A 24416-nucleotide genomic window follows, 5' to 3' on the forward strand; every position below is an offset into this window, starting at 1 on the left:
TGGTTTTGCCCATTCAAAATCATTTACCCAATGGTGTAATTTATATCACTTCATGCAAGGATTGTGGTTTCCTGAAGTATTTGAATGGGACCAAATGTAGAAGAAAATAATAAACAGTGTTTTTCAGTGTGGATTGTAAAACTCCTTCCAGATCCTGTGTCCTATAGACTAAAAGTCTGTGTGTAGTGGGTGGCTGTGTGGTGGGCGGAGGACTGAGAAGGTAGCAAGTGTGCTTTGAGGGTAGTGCATTTACTGTTTGACCGATAATTTGAACGGGTGATCTTCAGGGAATTTTAGTAAACTTACAAGTGGTGGCCTTTCTCATACATTAGTCCCAGTGAGATACTATTGTGACCTCAGTACCAAGAGGAGAGAGTAGTCTGGGATCTTTGGCAGAGGCAGCCTTTGAGCATTTGACAGCGGCGCCCAACGTCTACAGACACTTGTTTGGAGTTATTAGGATGAGCCAGGAATTCATTCTTTCACCTTACATGATAAGATACATAAAGGAAGTCTCACTTTCTTTATTCATTAGGAGTCACTAATTTTTTATCTTAAAATTGAGAAACCAAGGAGGAAATGTGCGCTGCTACCACACTTTAAAAATATATAACCAATGTTCAAGCAGGATGTAGGCGATATCAGCTCAGAGAGATGTTGCCTAGTCTTGTTAGGGGTTAAGTTTTAAGCTTCATATACATTTCGTATTTTCTCAGAGCTTAGAGAATAGCTTCTTGAGTGGAGTGGGCACTCGTAACTATAGAAAATAATTGGCTTCCTTTCAGTATTTGATACCACAGGACCATCCTTCCTTGTCTTTGGTCACATGCTTTTCTACTCACTTTTCTGTTTCTTCTCTATTCAAGTGCTTGGATATTCTTTCTTTTCCTGCGCCTTAATGCTGAATTCCTCAAAGCTCAACCTTAAATTCAGTCTCTCTTTAATGCTTCTTGACTCTTCAAAATTCAACATGTGCGAAACTAAGCCCATTTTCTTCTTTCACGAATTAGCGTATCTTGGATTCTTGTTCCTGTCCATGCTGTTACTGTTTTTCTCTAGTACTCCAATTTGAAGTCTCAGAAATGATCTTTGACCCTTTTCTCTATCCTTCTTTATATAAATCAATCATTGAACTACAAGTTTAGCATTTTGTTGCCCCCTGTTTGGAATTCAGTGCCGTCCTACTGGCTTCCTGGTTTACCTTCACTTTTTATTCCAAAGTAAGTGAGAAGAGGTGTTGTGTTAAGGGAACATCATAAACTTTGATCTGAAGCCTAACCCACCTGGTTTCAAACCTTAATACAGAGTGATTCATAGCTAGGCAACTTGGAGTAAGTTATTTAAATTCTCTGAATAATATCAGATTTTGTATCTGAAAAGTAGGGAGTTTAATGCTTATATTACAAGATTGTTGTGAATGTAAATAAAATTACAGTTGTATAAGTGCCTAACAGAGTGCCTTATATGTAATAACTATCTAAGAAATGCTTGTTGAATTTGTTGAATCAAATTTTGTGGCATGTCATACATATTCCGGTATGGGTTAAGAAAAACATTGGCAAAGTTCTGGTATTTGAGTAAAGTAAGTGGATTTTACTAAAGTGTTATTACTAAAGAGACTATGCTACTGATTTGTAAAAGCATTAGAGCAGTTAAATGGAACTGAGTTATCAGTGGCTGTCAAGTTACATGATAGAAGCTCTCTGAAGGCTCATTTCCTTGGAAGGATAAGTGGGAAAAAGAGGATGTATATACACTTATATTCATGCATGTCAATCTATAGAAAACATTCAAAAATTCATAGAAATAGATGGAGAGGCACACATCTTCAAATGATGAACAATGATGTTCAGGCATCTTAATTTTTATTACATATTTTTTATTAACTCAGTGTCTCGGGTAAAAGATGATCTGAGTAGCCTGTTACCATTTAAGTCAGTATCAATATCCTGTTTTTGTAGAAAAAAATGTTAAAGTAAAAAATATATAATTTCATGGCTTTGGTGGAGTGGTGTTAAGCAGAAGGTGGATAAGGTAGGTGTACCTTCCTGGTAACAGCAAGCTACAGCCCGTTTTACTTGCAACATGGCTCCAAAAGGCGGGAGGGGGAGGGGTGGATTATCTTCAGTGCCAGTACATCCTTCTTGGCCATTTAGTGATGGTTTTCCTATGGGCCAGCAACTATATTGCACAGTGGTATTTTTTAAGACACAAGGCTCAGGCCTCTACAGTCTTAGTGCTTAAAACCCCAAACCCACATTGTTGCTTTAGGAGAGGGTTGGCAAATTAATATTCTTGGTAATATCAGATACTGAGTTCTCTTTAAACATCCAACAATTGTTGTTTTTGAACATTTAGCTCCATTTTAGAATGAAAGAAGGACATAATAAATATTATACAGGAAATTGAAAGTAATAGTTTTTAGAGCTTTGCCCTTTTAGAATGGAAAAACTCTTTAGAAAAAAAAGGGAGAGGAAATAACTGCGAAGAGGCGAGTTACCAATAACAGCACTTTGAAATCTCCTTACAGACATTGGTAATGGTGGTTGCTGACCGTTAGGGGTGTAAAAATGGAATATTTTAAGAAAGATTTTTTTTTATACTCAAGCGGAGACTGATAGGCTGTTCCTGTGGGAAATCAGTTCGGTTGCAGTAGCCAAATATGGTGCAGGAATGCACAGTGAAAACGCACGGCGACACGGCCAGCGCAGCGATTTGCCTCAGTTCTGAGCTGCTGTAGACACTCACTTTATGCTTTTCTTTCGGTTCTCTTTTTCTCAGAACATGGCCTTTATGTCTGTGAGGAACGGAGTGACACAGTGTTCAAGACCCAGTTGTGAAATGATGATTCAGTGTTTCTAGTTTTGAAACATTTTAAATTTCCAAATGATTGTCATTCTGAAGTTGTCGGTAGCATAACTGCCTTCAAAGTTAGATTTAAACATGGACTCCCAGATTTTATGCATATATATAATCTCATTCAAGATTAACAATTTTGTGTAAAATATTAAAATTATAAAACATTTATAATTTTTATATTCACAAAATTAAAGGTGACCAAAATATCACCAGGCAACTTAAAGCAACGTTTTGCTGTTGGTAATTGTCTCAGACATATAATGATGGTGGGAATGAAGGGGGAGGGCGGTGATGAAAGGGAACCGAGGGTGAGACAATTTTGCCATGGTGGGTTTTTCAGAATGGACCAAGCAGGAAAAGGAAATGGTTTTCTATAGATATTGTTCATTGTTGTGTGTGCATGAAGACAATTAGCAGTCAACTGTCATATGCAAAACAGAAAAAAAGTTGCTCTGCCTTCAGTGAAAGGAGGATAGGTTATGCAAAAAGAACACAAAAACACAAGCAAGGTATCCTGTGAAAAAGGAAACTTACTTGGTTACAGTAATATTTACAGTTTACAGACAATGCTATTCAAACAAACAATAAGTACGACATATTTGTTCCTTCCCCTCCCTGGCTGAGACTCAGGTAGGGTGAGTGGCCAGGGGTGCCCACGCCAGGAAACCTGCTCTGCTTTCTTTGTGGCCCTTCGGATATATGCTGTGACATTTTCTTAATAGATTTGTGATGGTTAATGATTTCACATAATTATTTCTGTTACTCTTTGGAAACCGAGTAATAAATAGAGATGGTGATCCCTAGGTATTCATGGTTTTCCAGAGAAATGGTAGGATCCTAGAGTTAGGGAAATTGGGAGAAAAAAAGTCATTCATGTGATTAAATGGTCTAGTCTTGGTTCTCCAGATTGGAAATAGTTACATGGTTTGTTTTGGCCTGAAATTTTATAGCCTTGTTCTACTCAGCAAGTCTTAGAGTAACCATCTTTTTCTTTTTTTTAAATGACATGTTTCAACAAATGAAATATGAAACCATATTTTAAAAGTGGCTGAAAATTTAGCAATTAGGAAATAAAATAACTAAGACCTAGCTAAGCACACATATGCTTTTTTTGGTCACCTCCCTAATACTTTGCTGCTTTAGCGGTTAAGTTTGGTTTAACCTTTATATGTAGATTTAGTGTTGGGCTAAACACTTTTGCATCCATAATCTCATGTATCATGTTTCGTAGGTAGTAGGGAGTATTATGTATGTTTTATGGACGACAAAGCCAAAGAGGTTAAATGATTTACCTATAGTTATAGAGATGATTTCTGGCAGAGATGAGATTTGAAACCAGGTCTTATAATTCCACAGTTGGTGACCTTTTTATCAATTGAGTAAAAGTCAATCTGTTATAGAAATCTTCCTATAAATTATTTTCTGTCAAGTGAGTTCCACGTTCCATTATTAAGTGAACCCGTATGCATGCAAAAAAGATATATTTCAGTAGAATAAAAGATGCATATGATGCTCTGATAATAAAATTACATGTAAGAATATAGCATATTTTTATCATCATATACTTTGAGGAAAATAACTTCCTGATAAACCAATAATAAATTATGTGAAATACTGTCTGAAAACATGGATATTAATAAGTGCTGTAGTCAAAATACGTGAAAAAAAGACTCTCTAAGAGTAAAACCATACAGAAGTAGCTTGGTTTGTGAATTCCTTAAAGAATTATGTTAAGTGTGAGGGATAGAGGTACTTGAAACCAAGAGAAATTTATCCTGCAAACTTAGGCTATCAAAACCGTCCATACTATGTGGAGCCGCCTTGTTTCACCTTGGAATGAGGAAATAGGCAAATCTAATAAGGAGTCATTCAGCTGAGAAAGGTGGAAGACAAGCATTAGCAGTAACCATGGACTGGTCAAAGCCCACTGCCTTCCTGCCCCTGCTCATTCCTCCGTGCGCCGTCGCCACCCAGACTGGGCAGGGAGACTCACAGGAGATGCCGGGTGGGCTCAACTCTGTGATGGCAGGAATTCTCAGGCCACCATGACTGAATCTAATTTCTACTGCTGAGTAAGCGGCCCTTTCCTCCCACTAATTTACTTTTTTGTAATGAGTGAGTTAAAAAAATTTTTGATAAAAATTTTGCTTTCCGATATGGCTTGTAGGCTAGATGTGAAGATAAATGTTGGCCAGTACCTTATCGGACATTATATGGCTTTATTTTTAAACATTCTTTTCGCAAAGGGTCTGTTTATAGCACAGAGGCTCTCAGGAGACAAGTGGTGGGTAGGATAGTGGGTTGTGGCCTGAGGCCCTTATTTGCTTGAGAAAAATTGTTGCCAGATGAGCAGTTTCAAAAAGCTCTGGCTGCTGATGTGGGTAGAGGATTAAAGAGAACAGTCTCTCCTCTCCTTTATAAATATTTGCTGGAGAGCTAATGGGTTTTCGTGTGCATGTGTATCTCTTTTTTCTATTGGGGAAATTGCAAGTAATATGGGAACATCCTGTGATAAATTATATAAAATAGAGGCTGAGAGAACAGATGGATGACGTAGAAGAAATGTGCCCCCACATCTCTGGTGTGTTATGGCTAAAGTCTTGTCATCTTATTTGTCTGGTGATTAACTACAGTGTAAATAGAGGAATATATGGGACATAAATAAATAGCTCTTCTATCAGCAGCCTTTAGTATAAATAGCCCTCGTCCCCATCAAAGAAACCATAAATGCTTTCGAAGCTTAAGTTTTACTTTATTTTGAATTAGTACCCACCCTGGAAGAATTCTGGTAAGAATAATACCATACGATCTCTTCTGAATGAGCAGAGCCTTCATTGCATTGCTTAAGTGGCATAATAAATGGCTCTCCCAGTTCAATACCTGCAGATCCGATTAGATGCCTACATTAAGGTAGCAAGACTGGGAACAGTTTAAATCTGCATTTCCAAGAAAAGAAACGTAGGAAAGATCTCTAACTGTAATCATTAATACTGTGGAAAACAGAAATGTAGAAGTTTCTGAGCATACTTTTCTTGGTTCCTATTATCTTCTCTTCAAAAGGAAGTTTAGTATGGCTCCAAAATAATAAAACTACCATATTAACATTGTAATTTACCAATCCTCACTTTATTGAATTATGTATTAATAAATATTTTACAACCACAAATTACATCCCAAATTATTTACTTGCCACCTTTTGATAAACCGAGTTCTCTTATCAGGAGTCTGTGTCTTTGCAGAAAGCTCTCCCAGCAGGGCACTGGGAAGCCAGTCACCTCCTCATTCAGCCAGAAGAGCCCCACTGGGCTCCTGTGCGTGAGACAGGGCAGCAGGCGTGGTGTGAGAAGACAGAAAAACACTCTGGTAGCCCTAATTTCCACTGCCCCCAGAGATAAGGAGAGAGTGCCAGGGCTAATTCATCACCTTTATTCTGCCTGTCAGCCTAACCAGGGGGGGATGAAGAACCAGCTGGTCTTTCTTGTCCCAGGAACCTGTCCCCCACTTCCCTGCAGGGCTCTCAATCTCCTACCTCCTCTCCTGGAACCTCTTAGAGCTCTCTCCACCACCTGCCCCATTCTGGAAATAGCTTTCTTTGTGGATCTGGGCGGTGGAGAGGAGACTTGGCTGTATCTTTTCTTGCTAAAACCTTGCTGTCTAGGCACTGGGGACCTGGAGCAGGAGAGACGTCAGGGTAGTTACAGGAGAGCACCCGCATTAGAAAGGTTCCTTCAAGAGCACAGCACATACTTTTTCTCAGCCCATCCACTAGAGATGTCCTTTGGCTAACCAGGGTCTCGCTCCCTCACATAGGACAGTAGGGGAGTGAAACCTTTCACTGAAATATAACACACAAAAAAGTGCACAGATCCTAAGTGTACATCTCAAAGGATTTTCACAAATAGAAGCACCCATGTAACTGGTATCCAGATGAATTCTTCTTTTTATAATAATATTTATTTCCTAATTAAAAACACTGTAGTGATTTTGGAGAAAAAAAATCAGCCAAGTGTAATAAAGGAAATAAAATTCACTCATTGTACCTACTCCCAAGAAAATGACCACTGGTAACATTTTGTTGGGTTTCCAGTCTGTCTGTCTGTCCCACCCCCTTGCACACACAGATATATACATCCAAAATACACACACACAGTGCCACAGCCTCTGAAGCTTCCTGCCTGTATGTGCATACACACAGCAGTTCTAAGTAAATACAATACCATGACATACAGATTTTTAGAAATTTCTCTGCCTGGTTGTTGACTTCATCAACAGAATGGTGGGGAAAAAAAAAGGAAACAAAACCATCTGTCTCCTTACTTGATAGCAGAAAAGGACTCCTTGTAAGGGAAGATGTGAAAGAAGTGGCTGACATATACATGTGGATGATTCATAGATTTGATTTAGTATTTTCTCTTCTCTCAGAAAACTCAGCAATGATGGATGATAGAAAGTTCAGAGACTCTGAGTAGAGAACCTCTTAATGCAGAGCCGAGGTGGGACCTGGACTCAGACTTCGCTGGCTTCTCTGTGAAACTGCACCCTCTCCAAGCTCCAGCTTCACTTTTGCTGGAAGTCCAACTTTACTTTCACTTTTGAATTAGCTCTCTCACAGATACCTAAACAGAGCTTAGCCACAGAGACTCAAAACGTTGAAAGTTGGCTGGTGGTTTTGTGATTTGCAGGAAGATGATCTCTCCATCTCATTAAAATGGATGAGATGACGTCTTCACATGCTGGTTGCTTTGGTCCTCGTGGAATTTCCTGCTCCCATTATTGGGAAGAGGGCAGTTGGCATCAACTTCCTGTTGCTATTGGTGGTGCAGGATGCGTTGCCCATCTGTCTCCTGGCTGACCATGGGCTCATCTTCTGCAGGAGTCCCTTCTGCTGGAAAAGTTGTTTCCCTCAGAACTGCCGATGCCTCTCTTTTTGTAAAATATATTTTCTTTTCTTATACACTTGGGATTTGAGTTATTACACATACAGAAACTATTAGATTTGTATATTCATAAAATGTCTTCTTCGCTCACTCCTCTCTTCTTGCTTGTTAAAAACATGTTCACAAATGGTATGGAGTGGTCTCTATGTTTACGCGTGCTCTTGTTGTATTGTCTTTGCAGTCGAAATCAGCTGTCCGCCCTGCCTGCCTGCCTGTGTGGTCTGCCTCTCAAAGTCTTAATCGCAAGTAACAACAAACTTGGATCACTGCCAGAAGAGATAGGTCAGCTCAAACAGTTAATGGAGTTGGTATGTTACTGATTTTTAAGATGCTCTTTTTGTTGGTTTACTAATCATAGCCTATCACTGTTGTCAGAAAGACTTTTTGCTACAGTTTGATGAGGAGGAGCCTGTATTGTTGGAGGGCTATATATGATAAAAACATTAAGTAGGGAGAGGAACAGTCTTAGCTTAGCTGTAACACAGTTCCTGAATTTTGCAGGTTTCCTGTAGTTTATACTTCTTGAAATTCACAGGCTTTACAGCTCCTGAAGTTTACAGGTTGTCATATAATATTAGGTCATTTTTTTTCACACTGTATATAAGTTTTTAATAATTATGGATAAACTGGAAAAATAATCTACACATAGGTTAGTAGACCCCACTTTATGAATGTATATACTTAAGTCACAAGACAGAAAGAACAGAGTGCTCTGATTCTATTAAGTATTTGAGTAACCATGCCCCAAATTAATGCAATTTTAAAATGTGACTATATCCCTGGGGATAAAAAGAAGTTATAGATAGGCAGAGATGGGTCGTGTGTGCCTAAGGCTGAGATGTACTACTATATTTCAGCTTTTTCACTATTGATTTAATTACTTACCTTGTTTCTTACATTGGGAAAGAATAAATCCTTTCTTGAGCTACAATGGGTGAATTTAGAGGTAAGAATGAACAATCAGGTTAATACATAACAGTCATAATTTATTCTCTAAGCAAGCATTATTTTATACCGACCAAGTGTCAAGCATAGAGCTAAATATTATGATTACAACCATGAAAATGACACAGTACCATCTTTTAAGTAGATGCCAGCCTGGAACATTGATTGTCAATAACTTTTCTTTTGTGTGCCAACTCCTGTTAAGTTCTTTGGGGCTACCTGGAATACTGCAGTGATGGCTTGTGAATGCTGTGATCACTTCGGCAGTGAGAATTGGCTAGGAGAGTGACAGCACCCATGTCACATATGTATCAATTTTGACTTCAGTATAGAAATGAGTAATTTCTGTGTAAAAGCATTAGAACTATCAAAAGTGCCTTTTTTTCAGTGCTTATATGATAGCAGTATCTGAAACCCATTCCAGCTCGCTCACACCAAGAGTTGTGATTGATTATAGAGATGCAGGGGTCTTCACATCACTCATTATCAGGACATTGATCAGGGATCATGAGTGACTAGAACAAGAAACCGGAAAGTTGTCAAGAACCATGGCCATGATTTGTTTTTATGAGTTTTCTCTGTTTCCATGTGCAGTGAAGAAGTTGCCTAGCTCACAGATCCCAAGTTTAAATGTGCTCCCAGCTAAAGCACTTAGCAGGGGCCTGCTAGCAGGTCTCAACCCTGTTTTCTAAGCAAGAGAGGCAAAATCTAAGTCTGATGTTCTCTCCTGACTCAGTCAGCGATGCCCAAGGCACATGGTCACATTGCTCAGATATGGCTGCTCAGCTACCACAGAGGGGCGCAATTCTGAAAGAAGATGGTTATTAATTTGGGTCCCGTCCACCCAAAGTCTCTATTACAAGAAGTATGTTCATGTGGTTGATTGATTCAGTCTTGGGACTGGGAAAAGTTGGAAGGGAAGAGACCTTTGAGAGGCTCCTTACATCAGTCTCTGTGGGATTTCCTATATGGAAAAAAGACGGCAGGGACAGGAAGGCCTTCAAGAGAGAAGGGATAGGTTGTGCAAAGGCGAGACAGCCTGGGACTGCATGGCATGCTTGAAGAGTGGGAAGCAGTTTAATCCCGCTGAGGCTGGGTAGAATGGGGCTGGGTGCTCCATCCTTATGGCCACTTCCTTGGATTTAGGCCACCATCACCTCCTTCATAGAGCATTTGAGACACCCCATGGTCTGGGCCGTACTTCCCTCTTCAGGTTCATCGCGTGTCCCCGGCCCCTTCCCCCTCTGAGTTCCAGCCTTCTGGAGACACACCTTGTCCGTTTTCACTTCTGGCCTTTTGAAAGCATCACTCTTTATACATGGACTATTTCTTCCTCCTCTTCTCTTGGTCAGTTGATAGCCAACTTAGATCTCACATCCTCCAAAAAGCCTTTGCAGATCCTCCTACCCAGAGTTAGGTGCTCCTAAGGCAAACGTCCTATACTCACCATCAAGTTTTCAGTCACATTTGCCATCTTACTTGGTGTTCCCCACACCAGCTTCCCCACCATACCTTGAAAAATGCTTAAGAACAGCATCCCGGTGTCCGGCACCTGATAGATAACCCCAAAGTGTTTGCTGAATGTTGCTTTCAAATGGTAGAAAGTGGGCTATGAAGGTGTCTTGGGACAGTTAGGACTCCCGATTACTGTCCTGGGTTGGGGGACCTCTATCTTGCAGTCCAAGTCAGTTCAGAAGGTATCATTTTAACTGGTTCCAGAAAACAAACAAACACAGAATAATGCTTTGAATGAAACTGATAGTTATATGCTTTTTAAAAAAACTTCTTTTAAGAGTCTGATAAATCACAAAATTCTAGTTTGCTAGAGTTTGAATTGGGCCTTGCAAACACAATATGAATTACAAGCTGTTTTTTTCTTCTTGGGCTCCTGCATAAGGATGGAACACTGTGAGGTCAGTTTTCTGGAAACTTTTGGCAGCGGAATGTGTTTCTGTCCCTCTGCGCCCTGGGCTTAAGCCATCCATCAGCTGTGCCACTGGAACTACAGACCAGCTCATCTGTTAATTGGTGGCACATGTGCTGGGCCCTGGAGCCGGCCCCACACCCGAGCAGAGCTTTCCTCAAATACCCTTGTCAGCTGCCGGGCTGGCAGGAGAAGTAGAAAGCCACTGCCGCGCTGCCGCCTACAAGGACGCGTGAGATTACGGGTGGCTGTAAGCGACGCCCTGAGCTTGTCTTAAGCACCTCGTCTGGAGCCCGGCTCTAACCAAGGCTGCCCTGCCTCGCCATGTACAGCACTGTCATCAACTAGACCTTGTGTGTTTTCTCTACCAGCAATAACTGTTGAACCCTTGAGTCCTAGAACGTTACAGCCTTAGGGGTTTTAAAAGGCATCTAATCCAAAGTCTTGACATGTTACAAATGACAAAACCCAAGGCAGAGAAACCATGAGCAATGTACCAACAGTTACCCTGGTGTAGCTAACTTGTAACTTAAGTTGAAACAGCCTCACCTAGCACTGTCCAATGCAAAGATAAGGCAAGCAGCAAATATAATTAATTTTAATTGTACTGGTAGCTACATTAAAAATATATATAAAATCAAGTGGAATTAATTTAAAAAATGTATTTAACCAAAGGTAGCCAAGATATTATGTTAACATATATCCAATATAAAATTAATGAGATATTTTATATATGTATTTTTTGTACTAAGCCTTTGAAGTCCAGTTTGTATTCACACTGACAGCACATCACAGATTGGACTGCCCATGCTTCTCATGCTCAGTAGTGACATGTGGCTAGTGGCCACCCTACTAGACAGAGCAGTTTGTGTTCTGTCTATTCTACTGAAATCTGTGTGTAAGCAAGCATGACCTTTGTAAAAAGCATTTATTTGTGAGGTTGATAAAAATTCAATAAGTTACCATTATTTAACTACAAAAGGCAAGTGATCTTGTTTAAGGTCACAGACTAAAAAAAGATTAGTTTCCTGTCCTTATCTTTCATCTTTTTGCTTAAAATAGTAATGTTATTATAGGTAACTATGTCACATGATTTTAGCTATCAGTTGGGAAAAAAATTCCCCTGGGTGCCTAAAGTAAGTCTAGAATTGCCTTGGGAGCCTTCTGTTCTGTGGTTACTTAGTAACCAAACTTAAAAATGGGAACTCCCCAAGCATTCAGAGTACCTTAAACCACCTAAATGCTGATAAAATCTCTCCGCTTATTAGGCTTAGTGTATTTTAAGTATTCTGTAAGAAATATTCTCAAAATTTTTATCTTAGATTCAGAGTATCCTAGATTGAGTTGTAAACTATCTTTTTCCAAGTATGATTGAAGCATTCCAAAGTCACCATTTGCTTAAAAAGTAAACACAAATACAAAAACATCGTAGCCATCTACAAGAAAGGAATCGTCCTTTCTGATTCGAGAGAAGTTGGAGTTGGAAAAAAATATCTTACTTTCTTAAATATATCACAGTTATCTAAGAATCTTAAAACAAAGAGCATTGCCATTCAGTGATTGGCTTGTCCTGCCATAGGTTGCGCAGGAAATATTGAAAAGAAGTTTTCCTTATTCCATGAAGAAGCCATTTAGAAACACTACTGAAACATCCTTTTCTTGAATCCACAAGAGATGCCGGGAGAATTTATATAATCTTAGTTCTATGGAGCTGGCCCCTCCAGAGTCATTACCGATGCGAATGATCTAGTACTTTCTGACCTTCTTGGCCACTTTGAGTGGCCATTTGTACATGTTGCCTTGTAAATCTGTGTACTGAGTATCTGTGTGCTTTCTATAATGGGAAGAGAGAAAGCACTGCCTCTTACTGTGTACCTACTGTATGCCAGGCAGTCTGCTAGGTACATGACATGTAATTTCGTATAATCTTGACATTAACCCAGCAAGGTAGCTATCTTATCTACATTTTACAGACAGGTTCGAGTTGCAGAATTACCCAAAGGTGTGGGGCTGTAGAGCGGTGGAGCTGAGGTGAAAACCAGGTTTGTCTGATGAAAGTCCACACCCTTCCCACAGCACAATGCATCTGCTCTACTCATAGTGTCCTCTGGACTGTAAGAGGCCCTTCTCCTCCTGGAGAAGGGCCATGGTTTCTTTCTTTGGCTTTCCTGGGTTCAACTTGTAGTGCTTTTCTCATTAAAGTTGTGGCAGGCCATAAACAGCTCAGAGTGAATCAGAAAATGTTACAGAAGTAGGGCGTGCACCAAAGGGCAGTGTCTGTCTGCCGGTTTCCTCACTGAGCCACACAGCTAGGAGGGGGGTCAGCAGGCTTCTCTTGTGGTGACTAAACCTCATTTTACTCATTAAAACATGTTAACATATTGGAAACATGGTTCTTTTGCTGTCAAATCATGCCTGAAGGATAAGGTATGCTAAGTATATGTATGGTAAGAGATGCTATACAAATGACAGACGGCAATGTGGACAGACACGCCAAGTTAGAACACAATAAATTTGAGAACGTTATAGGGCATTAGCCAGAGGTTTAGGAGTTTTCTCATTGGTTCTCTGTGTATGCTGCCATGCTGGTATCCAGAGATGGTCTGTTTCTTTTTTGTTTTTCCTCAGTTCTGCCCTCTCCCAATTCATGTGAAAATTGTGTCTTCTGGGTCTTGCCTACATTTATGAGAACTCGATATACTGATTCAGAAACTTGCTTTTACAGCCAAAAGAGCTCACAGGGCCTAACTCAAGTAATAATTGATTGGCAGGTGCATTTCCTGGCCCTAACTAGATACACTATTTTTTATTCCCTTTTCATGAAATGTTTGGTGGTGTGGAGAATTTGAATTCAAAGACTGATTATAGGCACAGGATTTACTGAGCAGCTTCTGAGGAAAAATCCCTTCTTCATTATTTTTATGCCTAACATTCCACTCTCTGAAGTAGGTAATAGAGATGAAATTCATGTCTGCCATGGTCATTCATTCATTTGTAGTCTCTGGAGAGGCCTGCTAACCACTCTGATTTCTGTGGGACAATTGAAAACCCACAGCTTGTTCAGGATCCCTTCTGTTGCTCCATTTCTGTCTGTCCGTTAAAGAGCAGTAGGGTGGGACGTGTGCTTGTGAGTCTGTGGAAGGGTGTGAAATAGAGTTTTAAACTGGAAAGAGACAGTAAGTCTTGAAAGGTAATAATCTATTATACTAAAGCTTGCTTGAAAAGTTTGGTGTTTAAATGAACACGCTGATTTTTCTCAATTTAAAAAAAAAATTAGGAAAAACAGATTTTTTTTCTAAATCTTATTAAAATCAAAATTGACATTATTCCTAAGTCAGTTATCTTTCTGATATGGTAAATGAATTTTCCTAACATTGGAAGGAAATTAGAATTATTTAATTTCTCCTTTTATTTTTACATAGGCGCAGAGAGTTTAAGACATTTACCTAAAGTTACAGAGATTCATACAAAAGAGATTTCCAAAAACGAGGCATGATGGAAGGCCAGTGGTAATAGCTTACATTTTCTGTCAGAACCCTTGTTTCCTCCAATTAAAAAAAGTGCTAGAGTTTTTACCAAAATATGGCTTAAGCAATAGTATAACCTCACCAAGTTTTTTAAAACCCGAGAGGCAGAGCATGGTCGCTCATGTTAATATCATGTGCAATTCCGCAGTATGGCCTGGTGGCTTCACTGAAAATCTTCTCTAAAGAGATCATCTTGACACAGTATTTATGTTGGTTTTCATTAGAGGTCACACCTTAAAAAACACTTCTGCTCTTTTTTTACAACATTATTTTCTGAAAGTAAGCATTACCTAGTATTACCTATTAATAATCTCAGAATTTACTCTGATGTTTTAAATTCTTGTCATTTTTGCATCTTAAAGGTAAGTTAGCAACTAGCACTTAGTCAGCAAAAATGTATCAATTTCCAACAGGCATTTAACACTTCTAGAGACTTCTTTTACTGCCTAGAAAAGCTCTGATGAAATGAGAATCTTAACTTTTAAAGTTTTTCTTTTGATTACTTAAAAGCATTTTTATTAAACCAGTGGAAAATAAGTTTTAAGTCATAATTAAAAGTCTCTATTTTGTTTTTTATGGAAATGACAAAATCGAACTGGCTGATCCATAAAAAACTTGTTTGAGTATTTATGTTATTATTTGTGTCAAAAATAATGGAATTAGTAAATATTTATAACATGTTTATGATGATTCTTGTATATTTGTGGTATTGTAACACTAAATATATGGTGATTTTATTTCACTAAAGTTTGGAATAATTTTCTTTCTCTAAGACATAGCTTAGGGCTAATAGATAATTCAGAAGGAATTCATTTGACTATTCTTAACCTGGAATTCATACCTTGGTAAAATTCTAATTAATTGCAGAAGTGTGAAGCATTAGTGTTCCCCCCCCCACCATAAATCTTATTTTCTTTAATGGACTGAAAAAAAAAAAAGTGCCCCGTCTTATCTTGGGCTAACCATGGCCAGACATGTTCTAAAGAACCATGACGTTCCAGGACTATTGCTTTTACATTTTCTACATGGAAATATCTTATCCCAAAGTATCTAGACCACTATCTTCTCTTTCCTTCTCCTTGTTCCCAGCTAACTTTAAGACATAACTACCTAAGGGTTTTATTTTTGTGGTGAAATTCATAACCTCTTAAATTCAGTAACTGGGATAGAATAAAGTTTTGTGCAGTTTTCTACAATATTGATTGCACAGTAGTGAAAAGTCTTTATCTCACTTGTATGCTAGATTTGCCGGGCATCCTTCCCCTAAACTTTGCAGGACAGGAAGTAATTGACAGCAGAGTATTATTAAAATAATTTGACCTTCACCATATAACTTTCAAAATGTGAATGGACAATTGGATTTTGTGTTTCTCGTTGTCTACAGATGTCCTGTCTTGTAAGTCAGAGGGAAAAATTTGTTTTTATCATTATGTGAAGTTCTTTAAAAAAAGAAAAAAACGAAGAGTAAATTGAGTAACTATTTTCTTACTGGTAAATAAGCATTTAAATATAACTGAGGGAAGTTGCTCTTCTTTGATAAAGCCATTATGTTAGAAATATATGTTGGAAAAGTCACATTATATTTAGAGAAACAGCATACCCTAAATTCTGGCTAACCAGAGGGTAATGCTGTTAACAAGTACAAGATAAATACAGTACACAGGAAAAAAATGGAAGAAAAATCTCACGAGATTTCATGCTGCAAATATGCTGCCTACATATGTTATCTTCTTGTTTCCTTCTTCCCTCTCCTTTTTTTTAAGAGAAGGATGTTTTGAAAATTTATGTCCTTGAAGCTTCTTTAAATTGTCAGTTTCACATTGAAAATCTGTGATTCTCAAGAACTGCAAAGGGTCTGTCACTCACAGACTTATAAAACTTATTTTAGTTGTCAATAACATAAATTCTCTCGAGATAGAAAATAATTTCAATTATTTCTTCCCCCATGACCCTTCCTCCCTACCCCCAGCCCAGCCATCACCAATGTGACTTTGCAAGTCCAATAGAATGATTTAATTTCATATATCTCTAGGGCTTACCTGTGTAACATTTGTGTTAGGGCTCTTTTGAAAAAGAATGGAATATGGTACCTTATGCTTATTTGTAATTTGGTTAAGGCAAAGAAAGATAAAGCTTTCATTGAAAGGATGTGGTTATTACTGTGACTGATCAAATGCCATAGGAATTGGGAAAAGAAGGCATTTTACTTTTCACTTCTCATATATGGAAGTATATTCAGAAAGGCAGAGTAATTTATTGACTCACTGAGGGACCAAGAGCAACTGAACAAATCTCTGGACCTCCTAATTCTATAATTACTTCTTTGGACTTTTATGTCTCTGCAGATGTGCTTGCGGGTCATTTTGTTTGTTTGTTTTGTTTTGTTTTGTTTTAACACTAAGGATGTTTTTCATAAAATGTGTGACTTTTCTACACCAGGAGCGATGCAGCAGCAGCCAGCTTGGAGGAGATGCCATTGAACACTTAGTGTTCTTAATCCATCACATGCCACCCCCAACCTCTACCCCCAGACACACAGCTGAGTACAGAACAGTATGGTGGGCTGATTGTATGGTGTGCCGTCAGCCTTTACAGATAGCAGCTTCAGTCCCTTTGATAGGAGCGATACTCTTGCAGAAATGTTGCAGTCGGACCTGCGAGAAACCAAGCACCACTTGGAGAATTGGAGAACTTAGGTATATTATGCCAGTGGTCCCAGAGGAGCTAGTGCTCTGAAGATCTGGGCCCAGGGCTCAGTTGCAACTTTGCTTAAATAGGGCTTATTTGGCATGGGCTGATTGGTTAATTTGTCCTCAGGCGGTTACAGAGTGTAGGAGTTACTATGGGTTACAGGCAGTTACATTTGTTATTTAGACAGAACAAGCAAAAGAGAGAATGAGTCTTTAGTTAATTTCGAGGTCTCCCTGCCCTACGGCCTATGCATATGTGGCAAGCACATCTACAGAAGCAGAACAAAGTGCTGATTATAAGGTTAGCCTTTTAAGTGAAAATTCCTCTTCAACATTATTACTCTTCATCAGGTGATACTCATTTAGCATACTCATGATCTTGACAGATTGGCAGGTCATTTGAGGATGTTTAGATGAGATTAGAGGGCAGCAATCCACTGTGTTCTGTATAGCCTCCATGTGAGGGCAATTGCTATTATGACAAGTTTGTCTTATCTGAGTGAATGTGAAACTGATTTCTGAAATAAAGCTTTGCTACCTTCTAAAAAGGGCAGTAAAAGGAGAAATTTTTGCAGGTTCAGTAGTGATGTGGAATATTTAAGGACTTGATCTCACTGGGGTCATTCATAGCCCAAATATATGTTCCTACAATACCAAGCAAGACCCGCAAGAGATTTGGCACATCCTGTGGTCCCAGCCATGAGACAGAATAAACTGCAGCATCCTGGACATCAGCAGTAATGGACTTCATCCAACATTTATTATTGATCCCTTATTTCACACCTGGCATTCTGCTCGGCACCAGGAAAACAAAGTGAATAAGACATGGTCTCTTCCATCTAGGAGCGTACAGGCTTATTGGAGAAGGGAGACATTTGAGCAGATGAGTACAGTAAGTGGACTATCTATAGAACCACAAAGGAAAAGTGGTCAGTTTTCTCTGTTGGAGCAGGAAAGGTGGCGGAAGCCTCAAGAAAAGTTTCAAGGAAGAAGTGAGGCTTAAATTAAGTCTTAAAAGATTAGTAGGTGGGACAAGAGAACAATGCTGGGGAATGACATACCAGGCAGGGGAAGAGCCTGAAAAAGTTTGGGGACTGTGAAATGGCTTGGCACACACTGGGAACTGCAAGCAGCAGTAACGGGGTTTGAGTATAGGATGTAAGGGAGAGAGGGCAGGCATTCAGAGAGATGGCACTGGAAAAGTAGGCAGAACTGTAGAGCTGGGTCTTGCTGCCTGCAGAGTTCGAGACTTTAGCGTATAGCTCCTGAGGAGCTGTTGCAAATTTTTAAGCTGATAAATGACATAGCGAAATTTACGCTGTGTAAATTTTCACTCTGAGAAGGATGGGCCTGAGGAGGAGAATGATGCATGGAAAGCAGCTGGAGATCATTGTAGTTTGTAGGTGAGAGATAATGCTGGTCTAGACTAAAGGAAGGAGTAGCTGAGGTGAGGGGGCGAAGAGCAGGGCAGAGCTACCAGAGCCAAGAGGAAGAGTGGGATTAGGGGAGATAATAAGGATATGTAATATTAAAAATGTCATTTCACACGTGTCAAGAGGTGGTCCCAATCAATGATTAATGGAGTAGTAGCCTTCCAAAGCAAAGCAGACACAGTCTGCACACCCCGCAGTATTGCTTATAAAATGTATGTAAAGGTATTCGGGTCCAAGGCTTCCAGCCCTCCGGTAAGACCTCTATTTTAATAAAATAGTGCACCCAAACAATGCAGACATTTATAGTTTTTCACTGTAAAATGTGAGCGTTTAGTGAAGTAGAATGCGTTCTCATCTATGTGGAGGTTCTACGTGATAGTGGCTGAACAATGCGCTGATAATTCGTTCCAAGTATTAACTCTGGCACTTGGAAACCTTGGACGAGTGACTTTGCTTTTTTGAGCCTCGCTTTTCTGATCTGTAACCATTAGGATAGTTATATTGCCTCGTGGATTTCCTCTGAGGGTTAAATATGATTGAAGCACGTGAAAGTGGCAGAGGCCCAGAGGCTGGTGAAGAAGCGACTCAACGCTACCAACGTCCCTCCATTTTCCTTTTCCTTTTTTTCAGCAGATGTTTAAATCATTGAACTTTTCTTTTCTCCCCTGAACATAGCCTTACCTGGCTAGGAACCTGGAGACCAATAAGAAAGTCTACCTATGTAGTTGTCCTATTTAAATTCCTTATGGGGATTTCACATGAAGTGCTTGATTTCCTGGGAAAAGGCATTTATTATTTCTCTCTTTGCTTTTGATGCAGGATGTCAGCTGCAACGAGATCACAGCCTTGCCCCAGCAGATAGGTCAATTGAAATCTCTACGAGAACTGAATGTCAGAAGAAATTACCTTAAAGTTTTACCACAAGGTAAAAAAGAAAGAAGGGGAAAAAAATGCATAAAATAGGAGACTTTTATTATTTTCTTGTTTGCTTTTGTTAAGCAGGAGGTCAAGTCATGTTTGTGTACACCTCTTAATATTAATTATAATTTGAATTTCACATGTAGGTAACAAAAGTTATACTTAAGTTGTAATTTATCAAGGGGCACTGCAATAAAACATTCCCCTGTTTAAGGCTGTGTGTGTATTAGTTTGCTCAGGCTCCCATAACAAAGTATCACAGACTGAGTGGCTTCAACAACAGAAATTTATTTCCTCACAATTCTGAGGCTGGAAGTCCAAGATTAAGGTGTCAACCAGTTTGATTTCTTCTGAGGCCTCTCTCCTTGGCTTATAGATGGCTGTCTTCTCTTTGTCTTCATGTCATCTTCCTACCGTGTCTCTGTCTCAATCTCTTCTTAAGACGGACACTAGTCAGACTGAATTAGGGCCCATCCTAATGACCACATTTTAACTTAATTATCCCCTTAAAGACCCTATCTTCAAAAACATTCTGAGGTATTGGGGCTAGGACTTCAACAATTCAACTCATCACAGGAGGCAACATGGACTGTATTTGGTATGGACATAACGATGTTCTGGAAAATCGTGCCAACAGTTTAGTTGGCATGCTTGGTTCTGCAGATCCAACTGTCAGGACTTCTGTTTTGGGGGATCTGGGTGTCCTGGTTAGAAACCCTTGAGTCTAAAATCTGTTCTTTAGGAGAAGGCACTGCTCCAGCTGAAGTGATATTTGGATTAATGTCACTGGTAGGTTTTTTTTTTTTTTTCTCCAAGGCTGGAAGCACTTATGGCTCCAGAACCTCAACACTGACGTGCATTGTCCATGGACCAGCAGGAGCGCTGAGCCCTCTCACATAGTCCTGCCCTGGAGCCAGATTTGGGCAGACACTTCCCTGCAGCTGTGGGCTTCCATGATAGTGTCCCTTTGATATACTGTGTTGGGGTTTAAGTCAAAAGATAGATTTATTCAGAAATTTTGTACCATTAAGAACTTTGACAATTGGCCTTGTAGGTGGTAGTAGATCTGAATTTCATATTTTGGGATTCTCTTTTGGACCTGAATCAGGAATAAGTTGAAGAGCAATATTTTGCTTTCTCTAAAATATTCTCTGGTTTTCAAAGATCACATTGATTTCCATCACTTTCATTTAAGGAGACTAGGCATACCTGATTGCAAAATATATTTTAAAATATACCTTGAAGCAAAAACATATATTTGGAAACAGTTGGCATTTGGTTAATCTGATGCTAATGCAGCTATTTGACAGCTGCCTGATTTTTATTATTCTGTTGCTGCTTCTTGATCTTTGGCTTGAAGTGCTTCATTATTCAAGGCAAGAAAATGGAGCTCATGAAAGAGAAAGAACTTTATAAAATGTAATGTACCTTATAGATGGAAGGTTTTTATATCTGCCATCTTCATATCTCTCATACTAGCATTTTCAAGAAGTAAAATTAGAAACTATCTCAGTATAAAGATTTATTATTTTATTACTTGAGATGACTTGGTTTAAAAATATTAATTTTTCATTTTTTCATTGTGCAATCCTATTTTTGAATGTTTGAAATTGTTTGCCTTGGTTTGACCAAGTACAAAGGGAAGACTCTTAATAACAGCAAATTTACTGGTCAAGATACCAAAGTAGGTAAATACTGTGCTTGTCTCCTTTCATGGCCACATCAAAATTACAACTTAACTGCAGAACAGACATCATTGAGAATCGCCTGAAGTTTAACTGACCAGAAGTCCTACAACTAAAGACATACAGAAGGAACTATGTCGAGACTAGTGGGAGAGGTGGAGACGTGGAATGGGCTGGTCCCACACCACATGTGGCGGCTAAAAATCAGAAGGAATATATAGACTGCGGGGGTCCCCGCTGAGGAGTGAGGGGACCTAGCCCCATATGAGGCTTCCCAGCCCCGGGTTCTAGTGCTGGAAAGAGAAGTCTCTGTAGCTTCTATCTGTTTAAATCAGCAGAGATCGTGGCTGAGTGAGACAGAAGGTGACTGGAATCCCAGGAGTTCCTCTTAAAGGCCCCACACAGACACACTCGCTGATAGACTCATTCGCTCTGAGCTCTAGTGCTGCGGCAGCAACTCTAAAGGCGCCAGGGGCATATGGGGAGGAATTGAATTATCTGGCATCAGGGCCAGGGCTGGAGGAGCAGTTTTCTCCCACACAGAAATGCTGGCAGAATCCATTGTTTCTTCGTTGAGCCCTCCCCATTCCTATAGTGCAGACATGGGTGAGCGCCATATCTGAGTTTCCATTGATCTGGCCAACACCATTTGCCCTGCTCTGGTGATTTCCTGAGATCCTCCTCCTCCCAACTTGCAGGCTCACCTCAGCCACTTCTAGTGGGTTTTAGACAAATGGCTTGTCTTAGCTCATGCTGCAGACTTTTCTAAAATCTCTCAAAGATTGACAAATGCCAGACAAGCAGCATCTGGCCTCAGCATGCTCCGTACCTCTTGCTAAGGGGCCTCAAAGCAAGCATTAGTGGCAGCAGGACTGGTTCTCAGCTTAACCTCTCCCAGGCACTTCCAAGCCCAGCACAAGTGGCAGTCATTTGCAAATCACTTCATAGCTTATACCAAATTGCCCCAGCAGGGGACAGGCAGTGGCTGACCTTGGCCTGCAAAAGAGCCTCTCCCAAGAGGCCCCAGAACTAATACACCTGGTGGCCAGCTTAAGACCATACCATAGAGCACCAGTCAACTACTTCCAACAGATGACACACCCAAAGGGCAGAGTGGGCAGGCACCGCAGCCCCGCTAAAGCAAATCCTGCTTAATAGGGTCAGCCTCTGCACAACAGCTCCTCCATTGTAGTCAGCCAGTCCTCACAACCAATCAGCCTGAGGGTCGATCCCTCCCATTGATGTACAAAAAGCAACCAAAGCTCAACTACAACAGGAGGGCACACACAACCCACAGGAGGGGCACACCAGGAGCAACCGGCTCATAGGACGAGGGAGATTGTGCCAGTGAGCCCCACCGTACAACTAGAGGCCACTCTACTAAGACTGGGAGACGTAACGGCTCTACCTAATACATAGAAACAAACAGAGGGAGGCAGCCAAAATAGTGAGAAAGAAACATGTTCCAAATGAAAGAACAGAACAAAGCTCCAGAAAAAGAACTAAACAAAATGGAGACAAGCGATCTACCATTATTTACAACAGCCAAGATATGGAGGCAGCCTGAGTGACCATCAGTGGATGAATGGATAAAGAAGAAGTGATACGATTTCAGTTATATGTGGAATCTAAAGAACAAAATAAACAAATGAACAAAACGAAAACAAACTCATAGATACAGAGAACATTTGATGGTTGCCAGATGGGAGGGGGATTGAGGGGATAGATGAAAAAGAGGAAGGGATTAAGAAGTACAAATTGGTATTACAAAATAGTCATGGGGATGTAGAGTACAGCATAGGGAATATAGTCAGTAATATTGTAATAACTGTACGGTGTCAGATGGGCACTATATTTATCAGGTGATCACTTTGTAAGTTGTATAAATGTCTAACCACTATGTCATACACCTGAAACTAATATAATACTGTATGCAAAAAATAACAGCAGATTTATAAGCATATAACCTTTCATAGAAGAAAACTTTCATTTAAATTTAATATTGTTAATCACTGAGAAATCTTAAATCGCAAATTCTCATTTTCAGAAGGAAAATTTAATTGTTTTACAGTCGCCTGCAATTGTTGCAAAGTGTAGGAGGGAACGTGCATCTACAACATCGGAATTTTTGTTTCTCTCACTTCTTACTCTCTTGCCTAAAAAGCATTCCTTTCCCTAAAAAGATCAGTACAAATTTCTATACTTTCCATAATTATGTTTATTTAGGTTCAAGATTTTAAAATACACTCAAAGCTAAAACATTAGTTTTCTGGAAAATCTTTTTAAAAAATAATTCCCTGTATATCAAGCTGCTTTTTGCTTCGCTCTGAGAACTGTTAACAAAAAAGCACTGATAATACTTTTAGGCAGTCACTTTAAAGATTTTACATATTTACTTACTTGTTTCTCCTCCTTGGGTACCCCTTCTCATATGCTTTCAATGTGAGGGGGAGAAAAAAAGTTTGTGTCCTTATTACTCATATCAGTTTTGTAGTGGTTTTACTACAACTGCTGCAATGAGGATACTGTATTTCGTTCTTTCTAGGACCAGAGGACTAAATGCCCCTCTTTGCAACAGAGACGTGCGATTTTTTTTCTTCTTCTTTTTTCTGCTCTGTTTATTTTGACCTTGTATGGGCTAGAGTTATCATTTTCTCCCCCGTTTTCTTGTTGTGAAACTGTCAGGTTCCCATTTTCCTAAACTAAGATGGTCATTGTGTTCCAAGCTGGCACTGAAAGGAATAGTTATTTAAAAAACATTCTTTATGTACCTATAAGTGGCCTCTTCTCCCCCTTCCGCTTTGTCTTCCAGGAATTTAGCCCTCTACTTTTGCTTTAAAAGGTCTTTCAAGTGGCAAAGAATTCCTGAAGGTTGAGAGTCCTGTTAAAATTTGTCACTGATTTGCTAAACTAACTTTCATGAATAAAGTTAACCATGAACGAGAAGGATTAATATTACCAGAGGTTACAGCAAAGAGATATAATCCCCTGAATTCTTACCTGTTTTGGAAACAAACCCAAGTGAAAAGGAGTCTTTCCCTTTTCCTTCAACTTTCTGGATTTCAAGCTGTCCTCCAGGTTCACTTCCCTCTCTGCCTCCACTTCCTGCTGCTCAAAGCCCTTTCCTCAAGGCAACACCAGGATTAGTGTGCCCTGAGGCAAGTCACTTAACCTGCTATGGGGGCGGGGTGGGGAGAAGAGAACTGGGTGCTAGCCGGGTACTCAGGACAATTGTAAAAATACACTTCCTCAGTTTCTCTAAACCAGCTGCCTAACCTGGAACTGAGTTTGTGACCTGCTGAATTTGATGCTCTTCTGCCTTCTCTCTAGAATTTCAGTTCTAGACTCCTTTCTTTAATACAAAGTGGTTCACTAAAGTATGAAAGAAGGAAAGTCCCTTACAGCCCAGCGCACGTTGAATTCGGGAGAAGGGAGTTTGGTTGCTAGGTGACTGTTTGTTGGAACTTGAAGTAGTATAGCTGAGAAAAGTGAAAACCC

The 24416-nt window shown here is 39.7% G+C and overlaps 1 protein-coding gene across 1 annotated transcript in view; it reads left to right on the plus strand.

Annotated features, from left to right (window-relative positions):
- LRCH1 (leucine rich repeats and calponin homology domain containing 1) overlaps window positions 1–24416 on the plus strand; it is a 109863-nt gene that overhangs the window by 21660 nt on the left and 63787 nt on the right. The window contains exons 7-8 of the mRNA XM_023537753.1: window positions 7978–8104; window positions 19135–19240. Of these exons, the coding sequence (XP_023393521.1) occupies window positions 7978–8104; window positions 19135–19240 (233 nt within the window). The remainder of the gene's footprint in view (window positions 1–7977; window positions 8105–19134; window positions 19241–24416) is intronic.

This window comes from Pteropus vampyrus, unplaced genomic scaffold (genome assembly GCF_000151845.1).
Source record: "Pteropus vampyrus isolate Shadow unplaced genomic scaffold, Pvam_2.0 Scaffold198, whole genome shotgun sequence".
Taxonomy (NCBI): Eukaryota; Metazoa; Chordata; class Mammalia; order Chiroptera; family Pteropodidae; genus Pteropus; species Pteropus vampyrus.